The 21,174-nt window shown below is 42.3% G+C and overlaps 1 protein-coding gene across 4 annotated transcripts in view; it reads right to left on the bottom strand.

Moving 5' to 3' along the window:
* Positions 1-10,729: 10,729 nt before the first annotated feature.
* zfhx4 (zinc finger homeobox 4) overlaps positions 10,730-21,174 on the bottom strand; it is an 84,121-nt gene continuing 73,676 nt past the window's right edge. For all 4 annotated transcript variants that reach the window (XM_059327370.1, XM_059327372.1, XM_059327369.1 and 1 more), the window contains exons 11-12: positions 15,626-21,013; positions 10,730-15,118 (exon numbers count right to left, since the gene is read on the bottom strand). In XM_059327370.1, coding sequence (XP_059183353.1) covers positions 13,512-15,118; positions 15,626-21,013 — 6,995 coding nt within the window. In that variant the 3' untranslated portion in view covers positions 10,730-13,511. The remainder of the gene's footprint in view (positions 15,119-15,625; positions 21,014-21,174) is intronic.

The following is a 21,174-nucleotide window of genomic DNA, read 5'->3' on the forward strand; positions in this document are numbered from 1 at the left end:
TATTCCTGTAGCACCCACCAAATTAATATATATGCATACTATAACTGACCCTGTTAGAGCAGGTCAAGTATAGTGCGGCATAATATACAAAATGCAGCCTGTGCCTGTTAGTCTGTGCTTCACATTATGCTGGAGTCTTTTTTTCTCTTGCTACACATAAATTCAGCTAAATCCTTGAAATGAAACCATTTTTTCTTAAACATCAGTTCTTCAAGATTACGACTTTTGTGGTCTGGCATCAGTGAAATGCCCTCCTCTGAGATGTAATACCAGATTGTTTAATAACTAGACAAATTTATATTTAAAAAAAAAAAGAACATAAATTGAGCCCCAAGATTTTCTGAAATTCTAACCAGGAATCAGCTCTCTGGCATTCTCATCGTCTCTGTTTTCATCCTCCTCACAAACATGCCAGACTTTTTCTCTGTAGGGCCCCTAACTGACACTCTGGGCTCGTTGTCAAGTATTATGTTCTCAAGTGTTTGTGCTTGTCTTCTGCGCCAAGCTGCTGGAGTCCTCTCTGCCCCATCCACAAAGGCCTACACAACATTCAGCAGTCATATCTCTGCTTGTCTATCTAGGAGCCCGCCGTGTTTTCCCTCAAAGTCAAATTAAAAAGGTATGCCAGAAAAGAGAGCGTATCTGCAATTCAGAACACATTTTTCTATCAGACAGGAGATATATTGCCGACTAAGTATTGTCAGATGTTGGCAAATTCCACATATTTTTCATATCCGGCCCCCTGAAACTTGGGGCCGCTTCAAGACTCAAGGCACATCATCGACAAAGACTCTGTTTGACCTTAGGAGCACAGGCAGAAATGAACCAAATATCCATTCTGTTTTCTACAAAAATATTTTCTCTGATATAAATGCAATATCACCGGCCATAAATCATTTAGGAATTCATTTGGAAATCATTTGAAAAACACATTTATTTGTGGGGTGTTCATCAATAAACGTGGCTCCTGTGGAAAGTTTTATTTATATATTCATGCATTCAATAGATTCAGTTATTCATGTATTCACTCATTCACAAGGCCTAGTCCGTGGCTATGCGTCAGGCCCCTGTGTGTGTGCGTTTATGTGTCTGTGTCTGTGTGTGTGTGTGTGACCTGCGGCGTAGTCCTGCTATGCTGCGGGCTAGTGCTGTTCCCCAGGGGGCTCTCATCTTTTACTGAGCCCTGACAGAAGATGGAGGCTGGGAGAGGGGTCCGCTGCATTAAAAAGCCTTTACCTAGCTCTGATTTATCACCCCCGCCTCACACATACACACGCACACAATCACACACGCACACAAACCCGCCTGCCAACCCCACGCCATCTCACCATTCCTCGCCGCTGCTCGACTCTACACTCTATCAAACACACAGACACACACACACACACACACACACACACACACACAGACACACACACACAGATTCAAACCGACACACACATTCACACACCATCAAACACATACTCGTTCCATCATAAGATGGCTGCCTCGGAGAAAGAGTGAGGGAGCGAGGCGCCGCACTGCACCGCAGTGGTGATTTTGCATTTTAATGGTACCCCTCCTCTCTTCCCTTCACCCCTCAGTTGGTAATTCTGGTGTGTCGCAGGCAGGCAGGCGGCAAGCCACCGGCTACCTCACCACAGGAAGACAGAGCGACACAATTACAGGACAGCATTTCCTGGGTACGTCACCTGCAAACGGCTGCATTTGAATGTGACAGTCACTGAGGAGGTGAGGGAGGAGACCAGGGAAAGATGGGTACTGTGTGTGTGTAGGGGAGGAAGTAGAATACACCACAACATACAGCATGAACTCCTAGAGGACAGCCCCAGCACACACATATATGACTAAGTGACCCTTTAATTGCATATGAAGACACCTGTGTACACTGGGAAAAGTAAAATATACTCACAACATTTTAATTCAAAGCCACATGCATACATCCTAAATGGAGACATGGACAAAGGTGAACACAGGTTTTTAAAATGCATCACAGCAAATGCAAAAGCACACGTACAAACACGCACACACACAAGGCCGTCAACAGCACACGCAGGAAGAACACAGCACTTTGTCCTTGAGAGGGTCCAAGACTTGGTAATCATATTCATTCATTCATTCATACATATGGGTGGAATACATTTGCTCCATCTCCGCTCGAGTTATTGCATGAGTGCTGATAAAAACTGGGGGAAAAAGATACAGGGAATGAATTTAATCTCTGAATAAAAAGCTTTATATCCAACACATATTAATACAAGTTGACTGCACAAGAAGTTATGTATTTAGCATTACTAATGTTTGTCATTGGAGTCTTTTTTTTTTTTTTTTTTTAAACCTTATTTAGTCATGATACTCCAGGTGAAATCAAGGATGTTATACACTGGAGACTGGATAGTAGGGGCTTATTTGGTCATGAATGGGACAGGGGACAATTTTACAGGCCTGCATGAATACATTTAAAACTAATGCATCCGTTTATTAGCTACATGCTTGTAAACTGTTATTCTTAACAGTGGCTAGGATCCACAAGAATAAACTTCAAAACAATCAACATTGTAATTTTAAATTTCAAATGTACCCAAAGTAGACAGTTTCTGCTGCCTTTAAGATTTTTTTGTAATTACTTTTAAAATGTTTATTACTTCTATGTTTATCATTATTAAAGACATTCATGGGACATTTATAAGAAAATCATTAATTTGCTGCATTTGATGTGTGTATCTGTGTCTCTGTGGAGGGCGAACAAACATTTTGAGAACTCAAAAGTCGTGAAGAGAATTGAAAATAATAGTTAAATTGAGGCCTCTTTTATTTTCTAGCAAGTCTTGTCCTTTAAATGCTTTAAATGAATGTAGAGGATGTTTCACAGCTCGTGTGGGTTTCCGCTGCAACTAAGGATTATTTGACTGTTGATTAATCTGCTGATTATTTTCTTGATTAGTTTTAGTTCTTGATTAGATTCTAAAAAATGTCAGAAATTTGTGAAAAAATGATTATTACTATTTTCAAAATGTCTTATTTTGTCCACAATTAAATAAAGTCAGTTTCCCTTCACAAAGGAGTAAAGAAATCAGAAAATATTCACATTTATGAAGCTGGAATCAGATCTTTTTATTTTCTAGAATCAATTAGTCAATTATCAAAAATAGTAATTAGGCGATGAATTTAATATTTGACAACTAATCAACAAATTAGTCTTTGCAGCACGTGTGATCCATGCATCTGATGCACTGTGGTGTGAAATTTAGACTTTTTGTGTGCGACTGTTAGTTAATGCTACCTTAATAATAATGTAAGCAAACTTCTCCTCTATCATGCACAGAGTGTGTGTGGTACTACATGTGTGTGTACAGTATGTAGAAGAAGAAGAAGAAAAGGAGGATTTGTTGGTAATGGAATAATTTCTCACCTCTTCTAATAGAGGTTGCTGGTGTTAAGGAAAAGATGATAATAACACTGTTCAGGCTGCAAATGGGAATAATTCCTTTGTTTAACTAGTTTACAGGTTGATGTTCATGATCTCTCTCTCTCTCTCTCTCTCTCTCTCTCTCTCTCTCTCTCTCTCTCTCTCTCTCTGTGTGTGTGTGGATGTGTGTTTGTGGATGTGCCTGATTTGCCAGGCGAAGTCATTTGTTTTTAAAAGCAGTAACATTTTGCTACTAATCTGTGTGTTTGTGTGTGTGTGTGTGTGTGTGTGTGTGTGTGTGTGTGTGTGTGTGTGCTGAGGAAATGGAGGGTGAGAGGAAGGCTGCTGCAGCTGTTGCCTCCAAAACCATAATTCATTGTTGGGAATGCTACAATCTAGATTACATCTCTTGCAGCTTAAAAGTGTATTTTCCCATAAACAGCAATCTACGGCTCATAAAAATTAATTCTGCTTCAGCATAAACAACCCCCCTTGTCCTCTCACCCCTGCACATGTGTGTGTGTATAAGTGTGTATACATGTATTTGTCCGTATGGCATAAACAATCCCCTACTCCTGTCAAGAACACAGAGTGATCCATCAGTTTCTCCACAGAAAACCAATTTCACTGGAGATGTTCAGTTTTTTCACAGACACACACCACCTATCCGGAAAAGGGGGGAAAAGAGAGAACACACACACATACACAGAATAGAGGGAGATAAAGGAAGAGGCAAAAGAATGGTGAGGAAATTGAACAGAGAAGAGAAGGAAACATGAAGCAAAATTGAAAGGGAAGGAAGGGGGGAATAAGAGAAAATAAGAAAGACCCATCTTGCTGTGTTTAATAGGACATACTGCTATTTGCTGTCTCATCAGTTCAATACAGTATGTAAAAAACGTCCATCTTTTGCCCTACACTCATATGCACTAGGAGCTGACACATAGTGCCTGTCAAACAGGCTTTATGTGACTGTTCCAAAAAAGAAAAAAGACACAGTTTCTGTCTCTACACAGTGGTATTTGTAATAAAAAAAAGGAATAAAGATGAAAGACTGAAAAAAAGAAAGAAAAAAAAACTCTCGCTTTTGACCGTTAAAGCTTGAAGTGTGGAATTATGAGCGAGGAGTAAGGCATGCCGTGGCGGCCCAGTTTTGCCGTGTTGAAGCGGGCAGATGACAACATAATTACAGAGTCATCTCATAACACGTGATTAAACAAACAATGCATGTCGTCTCCTCCTAAGGTCCCCCGTTTCTGGCATCTTTTGTTTTCATGCATGTGTTTGCTGAATAGTGGTGTTGCATGTGTTCATGCTCAAAAAAAAAGGAGGTGAATCCATGCATATATGTGTGCCTATATAGGCACAGCCAGACGGAAATATTGTATGCAGACAAACAGGGAATGGACAGCACGCTAATGTATCTTTGCAGTAATGGGCTTAAGTTAAAACAAGATGAGAAAGGCCTTCATTTTAGAGGAGCTGCATTGCTACTAATGACTAGAGGGCCTCCAACTGCCATCTCAGCCTATTATAACTTAGAGATGGCTCTTCTGTGTTTTTAAAGATGAATGCAAATTAAAAAGCATTAGGCTACATTCATTTGCGGTCTTTGGCATATAGGCCACTTTTGGTCCGAGGGCCACTTAAGGCTGCCTTATTTCTTCAAATGACCTTGAAATCAAAGACGGAGCAAGTTTTAATGATTTAGAGGGCTCTTAAAGACTCAAAAGGAAAAGCAATACAGGGCCTCATTAAAATTTTCATTTAAACATTAAAAAAGCTTTTTGTTACAAATGTCCCTGCCAGGATGCTGAGTTGATACACAAAGAGGGCCGTAAGAATACCCAGCATCTGAGCCAATTTGATGTCAATGCATCTCTTCATCCCTTCATCAGTGATTCTATAAATTACAAGGCATGCGTATTTGGCTGCTTTATAATTTTCTTTGTGAGACTCTGGGCTTGTGTGTGTGATAAACGACGAGCTGTGGAGCATTGTGATTTGGTGCAGGGCCTGTGAATGACCTAGGGAATGCAGCGTGTCACTTTATATTTAGCTTCTATTTCCTCACCGCCTGCTCTTCCGCTGCACATGGTATGATTTCAGTTTGGGAGTGTATGTGTGTGTACGTGAACAAAGAGTGAGACATATCCCATCACCCCCTAAAATTCCTTCATTCCCTCCTCCATTGCTCCCTTATTTCCCCAACGACTCAGCGTGCCTTGTAAAAACCTTAGCCTGGCTGCTCAGCGCCCTTTAAAATGTAAAGCAATATTACAAAGCCTGACACTTTGATCTCTGTTACTATGGTATTGTTTCAGGGGTCCAGTGAATGTAAAGAAAGCCATGGCTGTCCAGAATTAAATGAGCGTATGCCAGGATATTCACTTTACACGTTGCTTTCACACTGAAGGGAAAAAAAAGCGAGAAACTGATGAGAAAACTGTAATATTTGTTACAGGTGTTAAGATATTATAAATGCCAAAAAATAAAAAAAGCGAGAGTGTATTTTTCAGTTTTTGGCATGTGGATCCAGAACCTCCGTAACTTCACCTCTCGTGTGTTTAGTTATTTACAGCCCTGACAACAAAAAGCCTTGAACTGTTCTGCAAACTACACAGCACCCTTTGTGTCACAGGCAAAACAGGAAATCAGGCTTTTGTCCGCTCGAGATGGCATCAAAAAACACCTTGTTTCATCTGTCTTAAGCAATCCCATCTTGACGCCTTCACACGTCCCCATGTGGGGCTGTGCCGCTCCTCAGAACAGATTGGGAAACAGCACAAACGATCTGCTGGGGAAGTCCCAGCGGGCTGCCATAACATGCTCGTTTGCCGACGTACCTCTGTTGCACAGAGCCCATGTTTGATTTCTCTCAGGTCGCCCCTCCTTTTCTTTCTCTCCTGCTCGCACTCTCACTTCTATCACTTGCTCATTTTGCTGTCTATATCACCTACTTTCTTACTTTCTTTCTTTTTTGCTTTCTTGCTTTTTTTCTTTCTCTCTGTCCCTGACATTCATACTCTGTCAGCCTGTTGGCCTGTCTGTCTGCGTCTCTTTTTCCTTTCCTCTCGGGCCTGCTTCTCTTCCTCCCTCACACCTCCTCCTCCTTCTCTTTCACTTTAAAATACGTGTTAGTTGGCTGTGTGTCTTGTAAAAATGCCAGCAGTGATTGTATCCTTCATCCACAATGCAATGATAAGGCAGGTGTACTCCTGCTCCCCCCCCCCCCCCCCCCCCCCCCCCCCAATTCTCCTCCATTCTCCTCACCTTCCTTCTTTCCTTTTGTACCTCAGAAATTAGGTATTGCAGCAGCAAACACTAAAAGCATACCAAAAGAAAGATATATAGAAAAAAGATTAGATTGCCTTTTTCATATGTTAGTTTGTGTGTGGCCTTTGTTGACGCCCGGGTAAATCCACAGAAAATGCTGTTAATGTTTATTTCCCATCTTAAAGGATGCATCGCTACAAGAATAGTTCCTTTTGTTGCCTTTCGCTGTGTCCTTTTCCCCACTGATGCAGCGCTGCCAACTACGCAAACAATATTTATCTCCTCATTTACTAAAAAAGCACAATGAATTTCCTCCTGAGGGTAAAAAAGTAGCAAAGTTTTGCAGAATTAGTTGTTGGATGAGTTGAAAAGTTGCATTACACCTGTTAGCAGAAAAACAACAGGTTCTGCTTTGGTGCATAAACCCCAAATACAGCCAGCAATAAATAATAAGATTTCACGTAGAGTATTTGTGCACGGGGGACAATGGTTTCCTGATTTCTCAGGTGTAATGCTTTGGTGGATGAATCGCAGGTGTAGGAGATATTGTGTGGTGGATGGAACACAGGTGCTGGAGTTATTTCCGGTCTGTGCCGTTAATCACCAACCTGAAGCTGAAATATGGCTTGCATTTTAACGGTTTTAAAATAGAGTTCCCTTGACGGCATATATTTAGGTAGGGAAATAATAATAATAAGGGCAAGATAAAGTCAAGAGACTGTGAGAATGTTTCATATGAATATGTGCTGCAAAATGTGCTCTGTTTTATCAGTCAATATGGGCTCAAAGTCTGTAAGATAATAGAAACTAAAAAGGATCTGATGCTGTCTGCCTGATAGCAATAATTTGACAGTTTCAATTCCTATGCAGCAATCAGAGCTTTGATGTAAGGAGCTGATTAATAACTAACTTCACCAATCCCAGTTGAAGGATTTAATGTGCAAATGCAGCCTTCGAAGTAAAAAGAACAAATGAGCGAGGACAAGAATAGTCCTTCTTTTCCCACAAAACAGGTTAACTGTTTTTCTGTTGGGGCCAACACACAAAATAAAGGCATTTAACCTGTGTGTATTTGAACATGCACAATTGATTTGAATTCCATAGATGAACGGATACATTAACATAAACAGAAACACAAGACTTTGGGTGTGTTTTTCCTAAACTGTGCTCTGTCTGTCTTCCTGTTATGATTCATTACTGTTACAGCCCCTCGAAGAGTCAGGATGTGACAAAGGTTTACATCAGAAACAGACTGTCTAAATATCTGATTATAAGCTGTTTATCCTCGTTAAATGATGACAACATAGTAACGCCAATACGCAAGTGGCCTCAGATGTGATGTTGGTCAATATCTATTGACAGACAAATCATTGTTGTTGTTCTTTCGTTTCATCATTGTCCAGGCCCAATGCATGAGGGGCTAAACTGGGAGTGAATGTGATTGGATTTTCAGTCTCCGTCATTAAATTCCCATGCGGGGAATACTAATTCCAGTATTTAGTGCGGTGATGCTAGGGCTTGCTTTCATCTTAAACTGATTCCAGTCTAATTAGATTGGGCATGTGGGGGGTGGTGGATGTATCCGTCTGGACTAATCCCTGCCTCTCTGTCCCAAACATTGTATTATCCAGAGAAAATCCATTGGCTGCAGGCTATTCAAAGGCAGATCTGCCTGAACTGCAGCCTCTGTACTGTATCATCTGGAAAGCTGTGGCTAGAAGGGTGCACTGTGCAGTGAGGGTGGAACCTAATGGTCATGAGTGATGTATGGGTTGCAGAAAACGCCATTTAGAATTTACAGTAAACCTTTTATCGTGTATTCAGGGCAAGACCGCTCACTGCTGCGGCCTCTTTAGCAAAGCTGTGTCTGAACTACTACTCTCTTCACAAGGCCTTTTTATTCTAGGACAGTGCAGTTAGGGAGCAAAATTGGGTGGCCCCCAAAATACAGTCACATCAAAATGTTTCTTTTTTTAAGACTTTATATTTAGTTTGACCTATAAACAGCAATTTCAGTATATGTGAGTCAGAGTTGGCAAACAATACACTTGTGTACACCCTCGTGTACACAGACGCACACGTATTTACCGCGCATAGATCACCCTGTCATCCTGCTTGTGAATTACTGGCAGACCACAGTGAAAACACAGAGTAGAGAGGTCCTTCTTCTAGGCGCTGAGAAGGCCAGAAAAATGAAAGGCCTTCAGCCATTGTTCTCCACAAAGGTCAAATGCAATTCAATCCCATAATATGGCGGAGGGGGGTTTGAGGGGGGCTCTACCTCAGCAAACGCCTTCGCTTTAAGGGTGAGCAACAGGAAAGGGCCATTCAGCAGAACAGTTGCACCCTGTGAGCCGAGCACATTCGTCAAGGGCGAGGGGTGAAGTCAGAAGGAGGGAGAAAAAAAGCTGTTTTTGAGGCTTTTACATGTCGCGGCCGTTTCACTGCACACTGAAGTGTGTTAAGCGAAACAATAAAAGGCCACAACCGATTCCGCCAGAGTGAAAAGATCCTCATCTTCCCCTTCATTTTTGCTGCCCTTGTGAAATTTCATTAGGTGGATTTAACGACTTGTGAATGTCGGCTTTCTCCGTGACCCTGACACTGGTGGCGGACACGTCTCGCTGGCAGGGTGTGATGTATTGTGTTGAGGTTTTCCTGAGGTGCAATTTTTAATGTGACAGCATCTGTTGACCTCAGATCTAAAAAGTCACCCGCCTGTATCACACTGACATGCATTTTGCTTTTTAATAGAATTTTAAAAGCAGTATATAGTCAGCAGCAGAAAAAATGCAATCCTCTATCTATCTATCTATCTATCTATCTATCTATCTATCTATCTATCTATCTATCTATCTATCTATCTATCTATCTATGATTTATTATTGTGGACATATGTGCCTTTTAATGGGAGGGGTCTAGAGCTGCACCTGATCAGATCCAGATTAGCAGACACTTCCAAACATAATCCTCTGCATCTGCTCAGAGTCAGATTACCACAAATAGCATAATGACAGGAAATACCCATTATATGATTTGGAATTTTGGTCTGTCTGTGACTGGAATGACAATTATCAGAAGTTGACACAACTACACGGTGGTGTAGTGGTTAGCACTCTCGCCGGCTCGCCTCCTTCTGTGTGGAGTTTGCATGTTCTCCGTGTGTCAGTGTGGGTTCTCACCGGGTACTCCGGCTTTCTCCCACAGTCCAAAAACATGCACTTAGGTTTAATTGGTGATATATATATAAATTGCCCGTAGGTGTGAATGAGAGCGTGATTGTCTCTATATGTCAGCCCTGCGATACTCTGGCGACCTGTCCAGGGTGTACCCCGCCTCTCGCCCAATGTCAGCTGGGATTGGCTCCAGCCCCCCGGGACCCGAGTGAGGATAAGGATAATGAATGAAAAAAGTTGACACAAGATTTTTTTGTTTAAAGTATGACAAACACAACTTGAAAATTTAAGGAAAAGATATGCACTGTAAAATAAAGAATCATAAAAAAACAGTTAACCATCAGATGTTACCAAGCACCAAATAACATCAACTGTAAGTAATTTTACAGATAATTTCTTTAAAAATACAGATAACATACAATAAATATCTGTATTTAAAAAAAATGTAGAATGTCTTACATTTTTTTTGTCTTTTTTTTTTTTTTACATTAAATTGAAAGTTTACTGTTAAAAACCTGAAAGATGCCCTTATGTTTACATTCAGGACCATGACTGAGTATGAGTATTCTTTGGATTTTTTTATTTTTACATTTGAGATGTCACATTATATTTTCAGATTTAAAATTATTTTTTTAATTTCAATATTTAGAGTAAAAGTAACAGTTAATAATACGAATGAAACTACATTTTAAAAAAAATACTATAATTACAAAAAAATTAACAGTGTTGTTACACCTGTATATTCTAAATTGCTGTTAAATTGTTAATCAATTGCGAATCAATCAGATATGTGAAAGACAAGCTAATGAAAGATGATAAGAACATGTTCCAGTGAAAATGAAATAAAGAATATTTGATGAGACCAAACTGGTTTGCAGATACAGTTTTTAATGTATCACAACAATGAGCAACAAACATACTTGATGAACTATTTCCAGAAGTTGTTCAAATACCATCTACAATAAACGTCATTTCAACTATGACAACAGGTCTGTGACAAAATAAAAAAAAGGTTTCAAAACCATGTTATTACCGTGATACGGTACAGTTGAGACCTCAAACAGTACAGTAACAAAAACTAATGCGACTACTCTCTATATATAAAACATCAATAACATTTTTGGTTTAGTTTATTTAAAGTTTTAGCCATAGGGGCTTCTTCTTATTAAAACCTCAGGGTGCATTTCCTATGTAACCCAGATGTTGAAGAGTACATATTGTGTAGGATATGATTGCGCCATGAAAATCCCTTTGACATCCAGAAGAACAATTCCAATTTCAGCCTTTTGAAGGCTGTCCCCATAAACATGACACAATCCATCCATTTTTTTTAAAAAGTTCTTTTTTTTTTCTTTTTGGCTGCTGTGCAGTTGCAATATCTATGTACAGTTATATTGTTGGACCATCCTTTTTGTTGGTTTGTTAGCTTTTACCAGTCCTTGGTGTGGAAAGCGTCCTGTCTGATGCTAGCATCTTAGCACATGATGCTAGCTGACAGTTCAGTCTTATAATGCTGAGCCACAGAGTGGGGAAAGGCAAAAAGCCAGAGTTGTGAAAGCCTTTGGAATCAGGACAGTCGCTCATGTTTGTACAATGGCAGAATTGCACCTTGGGAGGCCAGGATGTCTCTTATGAAACACAATCGAAAAGTGTCTTCAGGATTAAAGTAAATGTTAAAATACTAAAAATCCAAATAATGACAATTAAAAAGCTCACGCAGAAAATGAAAAACTGACATTTTGCTTTAAAACTTTGGAAAAAAAAAACACCTTTACAATAATAAAACAGAAGAGGAAATGTTACTTGATTTCATTGTTTGAAACAATAACTAAGCATGATTTGATTTAACCTGTCAAACAGTTGCATTACATGCTACTTGCTCATCTCAGAATAGGAAATACCAAAAGCAATACATTTTTGCATTTCTTCATATTAATAAATTTGTACCATGCACAGCCAACTACGAATATGTACAACAGCTTAGCTTTCTTTGTTCACAAGCCTTTTTCTTTCATACAAATAGCCTTCTGTTACTTTGGAATGAATCACATTGGTTTCAATTACCAAACTAGAAAGTGATTCGTAAAAAATTGAACACCCTTTGACAGCTTTCACATTCTTAGTTCCACAGCAAAATAACAAAATAATATAAAATAAAAAATAGCAAAGCAAAGCAATTAATGGATCAGTATTTTGTCTGGTAGAAAGTTGAGAGAATTTATGGCAAGCAAAATAACATTACACAGTAGCAGCAAAACTTTGTAAGGTAATACTTTGCAATGTTGAAATCACTAAATGTGGAAAAATTAAAATGTTGACTTTAACTGTAGATCATCAGAAGTGCCCAGAGAATTGATGGGAGGACGTCAACCTATACACTAAATGGCTGCGTATAGGTGTAACACTGTTTTAAGTCCTACAAGTACATGAAAATGTTTTTAATATACAACAAAAATGCTGTTGTCCCCCTTTTAAAGCAGCATATTTGCAAACGTATAGCAAATGATCATACCTTTTTTTACATTGTGACCAACTTGTACCTTAACAGTTTCAAGTATACAGTACTGCTTTCATGGATGCACCAATTGTTAAATAGGTCTCTAGATTGTTAGGCATCAATCCTGTAACAAATATGGACCAATATGCTGCTGCAATAGACACAAATAATAATTAAAACACAGACATACGTACAAACAGAAAAATTCTATTAAATTAACAAATGGCCTACTCAAATAATAAAAAGACAAATAATAAAACAAAATAAGTGCACTATAGTCCAGACACAAGCAGGTACCGTAACAGTACAGCAATTCACAAATGAAAAATGTTATATTCACATAATCCGAGAGAGTCTATCAAAACTAGAGTTATTACCTCTTCAGAAAAGGGTGTGAGCAGAGGTAAAAGTGAGAAGGTAAGAGTTGGCACAGATTAGTATATACTACAAGAAAAAAGGGGGTGGGAAATAGATACAGCTTGTTGTAATACAAACTGGCAAACACAGGGGCATCATACACATTTACTTCACCATTCTAAATTCCCTCAGTGGCAAAACCATACTGTCTTTGTAGGGCAAAACTAAAAGGATATGCACATCGTCCACTGTAACAGTAATATTGTCTCTTGGTACTCTATACACATCAAGGAAATGCGTCCGATAAAGCTTGACATGTTTTGGTTATAAGCCAAGTGTACCCAGGCTTGTTGCTGCTTTAACAAATGAGAAATGTTATGTTCTGACCTGAGAATTTAAAGCTACTGAATTACACCTATCTAAACTAAGAGAGATTCTCTTTGAGGGTTCTGGATCGTCATCCCATACAGTACATGCTAGCATTTGGAAAACAATCCAGCTGAGGTGCAATTTGCTATCGTGAGAGTTTTTGGCTTGAAACAAGCCCCCCCAAGGGAGCCTGTGGGATTTTTTCCTACTCCTTGTTTTTGTATACAATATAAGCTCAGTCAAGCATCTGCAACAGTTCTGTCCATAACAAAAATCAATCAATATCTTGCCAGCATATCAATATGGGAAAAACAATCCTGAGTCAATCATTTGGTACTGTAATTTTTTGGGTTAAGAGAAACTTTGGAACTGCAGTTTAAAAAGTCTTATTTTTTTTTTCTTTAAGCAAGGGATCCTTTTGTCACTCCTACACACTGAACATATCCATTCTGATACTACTGAAGCTCGCGTCTAGGCCAGAGGCCGTCTTAGCCTTGACTTCCAACGCGTTATCTAAGTCATCCAGCTTCTGGCTTAGCTCATTGTCAGACTCATCTGAACAACTCTCGGTGGGTAGTGAGGTTGGAACCCCTGAGGTGCTGCAGGAAGTTGAGGTAACCGTTGAAGGTGAGGAGAGGGGGGGAGGAGGAGAGGCAGACGGGGAGGAGGAAGCAGCTTTCCGGGCTGTGTTGGCCTGGAACAGGACATTTGGCCAGGACTTCATGGACAAGTGAGAGAGATGAGGAAAGGTGTTATTAGAAGAAGCTGCAGACTGCGAGGTAGATGTGGTGTTAGGAGTAGGGGAGCAGACAGAGTGAGGTAATAATCTAGTATGCTCTTTGGCATTTCTCATTGCTTGTTTGATTGTTTTCTCTTTGTGCAAGCTCGACTGAAGGTGTTGGCCAAGTGCTTCATTCCCGTTAACAACCACATTGCAGGCAACACAAGTGTAGTTGCTCACTGCCTTTCGAAGCACTGTCTCTTGCGGGTCAGTAAAAGGATGTCCTAAGTAACAGAAGGACTTCTGATGACGCACCACAGAATCTTCGTCAGCAAAAATCATCTGGCACTTCCTGCATATAAACTCATGCTTGACGGACGGTACAATAAAAGCGTCTGGAAAATCCATGGTACTTTTGGTATCTGTTTTCGGTTCTTCTTTTGTGCTTTCTTTTGAAGAGCCTTTGTTGGTGTTATCCTTAGCATCTATAGCTTCTTTTGGTTTGAAGGAGTTGGTGGTGGTGCTCTGTATGCTGTGGGGTGTCTTCACATGGGTTGGTTTCTGTTGGTGCTTCTGTTGCTGCTTTTGTTGTTGCTTCTGCTGCTGCTGCTGCTGTTGTTGCTGCTGCTGCTGCTGATGCTGCTGCTGCTGCTGCTGCTGTTGTTTCTGCAGTGAATCCTGGAGGGACTGCTGGTACTGCTGGTACTGCTGCAGGAGAGCGGTCGGGGAGAGACCAGCGGCCATGGCAGCTTGTGGTACTGCTGCTGGGCCATATGGAAACAGGCTCTCCATTCCACACAGAGGTGGGAAGTAGCTCCCTGTTTGGACCCCTCTAGGAAGCTGCGGGGAGAAGCAGTTGGGAAATCCAGGTAGAAAGTAGGGCAGGAACTGCCCCCCCAAGAAAGAGCTGGGATCACTTGCAGCAAGAGCATTCTGAAGTGCCTGAAGCTGTGCGGCGTCTAGCTGAGTCTCACTTCCTGGTTTCCCTGCAGCTGGACATGGTTTCTCCCTTTTCTTGGTTATGCTGGGGGTCTCAGGGCGTGAGCTGCTCTCGTTCTCTCTGTCCTTCACCTTCATCTGAGGTGGCTTGTCTCCTGGTTTCTTGCTGCTGTCTCTCTCTCTGTCTTTACCTTGCTGCTCTGTATGATTTACTGCTGCCAAAGGTGTGGAGGGAACAGGAGGAGGAAGAGGAGGTGGAGGAGGAGGAGGAGTCTGCAGAAGAGTCTTGGTTGGGGTAGTGCTGAGAGACATGGCAGGAGAGGGGGTGGCTGGTGTAGGGAACCCAAGCATGCCAGCACCGGGAGACGCTAAAGCTGAAATACAGTGGTATATAAATATGGAAATATTCAATATTTAAATATTCAACTCCAAATCACTATGGAAATTTGTTTGTATGACAAGATAAAGATGCTTAATTTGTCACTGGCTGAATTGTGTTAAGATTTTGTTATGGATCAAAACTGTCACATGCGCTTTATGATAATTTCAATCTGCCAATATATTATAATATAAATATACCAAACCTACAATAAGGGGAAAAACAAACAACACAAACAAAAGCCATGATATAGATACATTTGTTGTAAAAAAATCTCTGAATTATCAATTAGCAGTTCAACTCTGATGATGACATCATGCATGCACTAACTCCCACCCTTTTTAAGTTTTAAAATAGTTTTAAAAAATAAGACTTTTTGACAACACCACTGTGATACAGAATAAACAGTAGTATAGTAGAATAAAATAGTGCATGATAAAGCTCAGTTCATAAAGCTTCTAGTCTATGTAACTTTTTTTTCACTGTTGTCATACTAACTCACCAGGTGTGTTGGGTGGGAAAACAGGAAGTGATGATGGCCCATTGACCCCAGGAAGTAGCACTGGCGGAAGGCCAGATAACCCTGGGTAGCCTGAGGGTAGGCTGAGGCCATGAAGTGCATTATTGTTGTCCACTGCAGTCTGTTGCTGCTGGCCAGGCAGGCTGAGTCCCTCACCAGCTTTCTTCATGCGGTCCAGCTCTTGCTGGGCCATCAGTTGACGGACAGTGGTTGGTGCTAGGTAGTCCTTTTCTCTATCTACCTGGTTTCCCAGGGTTTCTTGCACTTTGGCGATGTGCTGTTTGGAGAAGATGTGGTCTCGGACGGACATCCGGGCAGTGTACTTCACACCACACAAAGTACACTCAGGCCTTGGCCCCTCTGGTGAGCCTTGACTTATCATGAATGGCTTTCCAATGTTGATCTTGAATTTCTTTTCTTTAGCACGAGCATTCTGGAACCACACCTGGACAACACGCTTGGGGAGTCCAATCTCGTTGCCCAGCATCTCACACTCTTGCATTGTAGGAGTTCGGTAGTCACTAAAACAGGCTTTGAGAACTTTAAGTTGCAGGTTACTCATTTGGGTCCTGAATCGTTTGTGGCCTGGCCTATCCCCGCCATTGTTGCCTTTCCCGGACTTGAAGGGGTTACCTGACCCAAAGGGACTAGGGGAACTGGGATCAGCTAGGCTTGATGATTCACTCCTGTCGTTGAAGTCATCCATGTCATCATCTCTGGAGCTATAGTAAGAGTCACAGTCCTTTCCACTGAAGCTGAGGGCAGGGCTCACCATGCTGCACTGGAACCTGTCACTGCCACCATCAGAATTTGTGGCCATGCCACTCTTGTTCATCAGCTTGTCCCCTCCATTAGCTGTGAGGCTCTCAACCTCATTGTTATTACCCTCATCTCCAGTTGTAGCATCACTAATGGCTGTATTAATAGATGATGTCTCATCAAAGTCCATTCTACTGAAGTCACAAGATGAGGCTTCTGCTGAATTTATATTAGGCCCTTCAGGTTCATCACAGTTTTCAGCTTTTAAGGATGAAGGGCTTAAGAAGTTTTTTATTTGCGCCTCAGATGGTTTGACTGGGGTTGAGGATGCAGCAGGCAGCTCATACTCATTTGGCTCAGTCTTTGTAGGCAGCTGTGGGTAGTCAAAGAAATTATACTTATTTGGGCTTTCACCTCTTTCATTGTCTTGATTCATCAGTGGGCTTGGTGGCAAGCTAAAGCCTGCCTGCTTAGCATCATGCCAGTGTCTAGATCGTATGTGGCTATCTAGAGCAGATTTAGCCTTGAACAGTGCTCTGCAAAAGGGACACTTCTTGTGGGACTGGGAGGGCCCTATAGCCCTAAACTGTCCCTTTCTCTCTCTTGCACGAGTGTTTTGGAACCAAACTTGCACAACTCTCTTTTTCAAGCCAACCTCTCGTGCAATGTGGTCCAACATCTTCCTTGTTGGGTTAGAGTCAAGTAGATATTTGTCATAGAGAATCTCCAGTTGTTCTGGGGTGATGGTGGTTCTCAAACGTTTATCTCTGTGTTGTTCTTCACTACTGTTTCCACCATCTTTATCGTTAGCACCTTCATCCTTGTCATCCAGTTTTCTCTTCATTGCCCCAGAGCCTGCAGCAGAGGCCATACCAGAGCTACCCTGAGAGGGGATTTGGGAGAGGCCTCCAGATAACAGCTGGCTAGCCATTAGGGGGTTATTTGGGTCAAATATCATATAGGGCATATCAATGGGTCTTTCAAGGAACTGAGAGTGAAGGAATTGGTTTTGGGCAGCCAAAAAATGCATGTGCTGATGCTCCTGCCATAGCTCCACAGTGGGGAATGCAATCTTACACTGGTCACACTGGTACTGAAGCATCTGGTGAGGGAGGCTGTTTGTGAGTGAGGAAAGGGCCAGGGACAGTGGACTTGAGGGCACGGCAGCTGCCTGTGGCTGGGAATGGGGTCTTGACATTTGTGGCTGGGGAGCTTTCTGAGGGGGTGGCTGAGGTGTGCAAGCCTTTGCTGGTCTGGGTTCTGGTAGTGACTTGATCACAGGTGAGGGTGCAGTCTCAGTTTGTTTGGATTCAGTTTCAATGGCAATGTCTGGCTTTGGGGAGGTTTTCCCTACACTGGCACGAGGAGAGGCCATCACGGGCGAGCTTGAGCCAGAACTGCTGGCAGTCCCATGGGACTGTCTGGGGAGCTCTGTGGGTACTTGGCTAGTTCTAGCTATACCTGGCTCGGGAGTATCTATGTATTCCTCGCACATGTTGTCCTCATTACCTTCCTCATCTTCATCCTTATAGCACAGCTTTTTTTGGTGAGTGATAAGGTCAAAAATGCGTGGAAACACAATGTTGCACTTCTTACACTGGTACTGCATGTTGCTGGTTCTGATGTATCGCTCATTGGTCAGCTCTTTTTTCTCATTATCTTTAGCATCGGCCTGGTTTTCATAGCTCTTGCGAGCTTTCTGGCGGGCATTCTGGAACCACACCACAATGACCCGGGATGGCAGATTCAGCACAGTGGAAAGTTGCTCGATCTCATCATCCTTTGGATAGGCATTAGTGTCAAAGAAATCCTGAAGTACCCTCAACTGGTAATCAGTGAATCTGGTCCTGGAAGACCTCTTGTTGAAGGTTGCATCAGTTCTGTAGTATTCATGTGCACTGAGCTGGGGCTCCATTCTAATATCTTCCAATGTAGTAATGGGAGGAATATTAAAATTGTAGGGAGAGTCTTTACTCCGCTGTCTCTCTTTAAAGAGAGTATTACGGAACCAGTGCTTTATGACTTTTTGGGGAAGGCCAGACTTCTCTGACATCTCTTGAATTTGCTCTTCATTGGGTGAATTGTTGATGTCAAAGTTGGCACGGAGGATCTTGAGCTGGTCATCTGTGATACGGGTACGTGGTCGCTTGAACTGGGACTGGCGAAGGAAGTTTGGATCAAGGCCCAGTTGTTGCTGGCAGAGCTGTGTAAGGTCTGTGGAAAGAGAGTCCATACTGGGCAGCTGGAGGGCAAGTTGAGGGGGCAGGCCTGGGTGTTGGACAGACTGCATCATTAGAGGTGGAAAAAGGGGCAAATCCAAAGAAACAGGGAGCTGCACTTGTGGAGGAGCAGCAGGGGCGGTAGGTGGTGGAGGTGGGGGTGGTGGCTGCTGTGGTGGTGCCTGGTGAGATTGTTGGTGAGAGGTCTGATGGGGGACCGAAACTGGGGAAGGTACTGGGGTTTGGGGCTTGGCCATTGATGTCGTAGGAGGCTGGGGAGTGGTCACTGGGGCTGGAGTAGGAGGGGGCGGAGGAGGAGGGGGTGGTGGTGGCGGTGGTGGAGTCTCAGGTGAAGCAGGGTTTATTGGATAGAGTTTGTCATAGGCCTCTCTGTACTGCTGGGCAAATTTCTCTAGTTCCACATATGGGAAAAAGTGACTATGCACATGTTCCTGGTGGCTTTTGAGAATAAGCATATTGGAGAAGAGTTTTCCACACATCCCACACTCAAGCTTATCAGTGTTCATTTCCACTTGTTCAACTCCGTCTTTATTTTTCTTTTGGTTTTTTTGTCTGTTTTCATTGTACTGGATGACCAGTTCAAATCCAAAGTTCTCTAGTAGTGCTTTGGCTGCATTACCCCTTGCTCCTGACACAATACGTGGAGGAGGAATCAATGACTCTGGGAACTTTGATTTTCTTGGGTCTTTGTCTTTTCCTCCATCATTTATTGTGTCACCTGCATTTTCACCTTGCATCTTTGCTCTGTTTTCTTGTTTTTCTAGTTGGTCCTCTGCCTCTCTTGACATCTGAATTTCTGAAACTGACACAGTGCTGGACTCCATTTTGGATTTGTGGTTCTGCATTTGCTGGTTTTTCTGTTGCTGAATTTGAGAGGCCTGCTGCTGCTGCTGTTGCTGCTGCTGAGCCTGTTGCTGGGCCTGAGCCTGCTGCAGCTGGTGTTGTTGTTGCATCTGCTGCTTCAAGTCCTCTAGGAATGATCCAGTAAGGCCAGGCATTCCAAAAGCTGCTGCTGAGTGCAGCGCAAGTTCTGGGCTAAGGTTGAACTCTGCTCCTGGGATGTAGAAAGGGAAGAGGAACTGTGGCTGTTGAAATTGCAGCAGTGCTTCCGGGGTCATGGGAAAATGGGGAAAGAAAGCTGGATTGAGGAACTGAGGCTGAAAGAAGGCTGCCTGTTGCTGGAGTTCATGTTGAAGCTGCAGTTGCAATTGGGCTGAGGACTGCGCTGACTGGTGGCTGCTTGCCTGTGCTGAAACATGGTCAGTAGTTGCGGTTTGTTTTGTGTTGTTGCTGCTGTTAGCTTCTTTGGGTTCCACAGTGTTTTCTTTGTTAGCAGAGGGTGTTCCACTTCTAGCAGTGTCTGAGTTGCTGTTCCCTTGTGTGCTTGGGGCTGGGCTTTTTGCAGGCACTGGACCACTAGTACCAGTGATACTGCTACTGCTGCTCATTTCACTTTTGGCTGTTCTGGCTTTGGTCTGGTGGAGCACTGACCTCATATGGATTTCAAGTGTTGAGCTTTGGCTGTAGGCAACATTGCAAATATTGCATTTGAATGGTTTGTTGTCAATGCTGTTGCTTGTCTCTTGTGGAACTGGGCTTGATGCCTCTTGCAGAACCTTCTTCAACTTATGCAGGTGGGAAACTGAATTGTAGTGGACGAGTAGGATGTTCTTCTGGGTGAAGGACTCCTTGCATACTGTGCACTTGTAAGGCCGAGAAGGATCCAAAAATTTCTCCATTGTAAAGTTGGGCCCTTTCCTAAATGGTAGGGTCCGTTTTGGTTCTGCTCCCATGTCATCAAGCAGAGAGCTACTGTCGCTTCCTGTAGGACTGGGCTTCTCTTCCTGGTCCATTTCATCATCTTTGTCCAAGTCATGTTCAAAGGCCTGAGCTTCCTCCAAGGCCCTGGCCTCACTCTCAGTGATATCTCCATTCAGTGGCAGATTTCCTATGAGTTGCTGCACCTCAGCTTCACTAAGTTCAGGATGACCATTTTCCAGATGCTTCCTGAGGGCCAGGAATGTCCTGAAGCTGCGCTGGCAAAGGCTGCACATAGTGGCTGCTCTGATGGCATGGTACTGGGAATGTATCTGAAGCTTCTGCATTGTCTTGAAGGCCAGGCTGCAGTGGTTACAACGATATTTGTAGACATGGCGATCAGATACTGAGAGCTGCTGTTGTTGCTGCTGGAGCCTTTGGAGCTCACTGAGATGGTCCTGTAGTGTATCAGGGGACTTCCTATCAAGTCCTAACCCACTAGCTCTCTTCCAGCCTGGGGCCTCTGAGGCCTCCTTTGGGGGCTTGACTTCCTCACCCTGCAGGTCCAATTCATTCTTATCTTGACTGGTCAGCTCATCCTTTGAGATGTTTCCTGAAAATAGAAAATGCAATTTGAAATACAATAGACAATACACTGCATAATATACTTATCATATTTTGTTTTCTGATTAATACTATTAATAATTATACATGTATATACTGATATATTGAAGTTAAACTTAATTATGACTTGGACAACAAATCAAAATCAAA

This window comes from Centropristis striata, chromosome 23 (assembly GCF_030273125.1).
Source record: "Centropristis striata isolate RG_2023a ecotype Rhode Island chromosome 23, C.striata_1.0, whole genome shotgun sequence".
NCBI classification, from domain to species: domain Eukaryota; kingdom Metazoa; phylum Chordata; class Actinopteri; order Perciformes; family Serranidae; genus Centropristis; species Centropristis striata.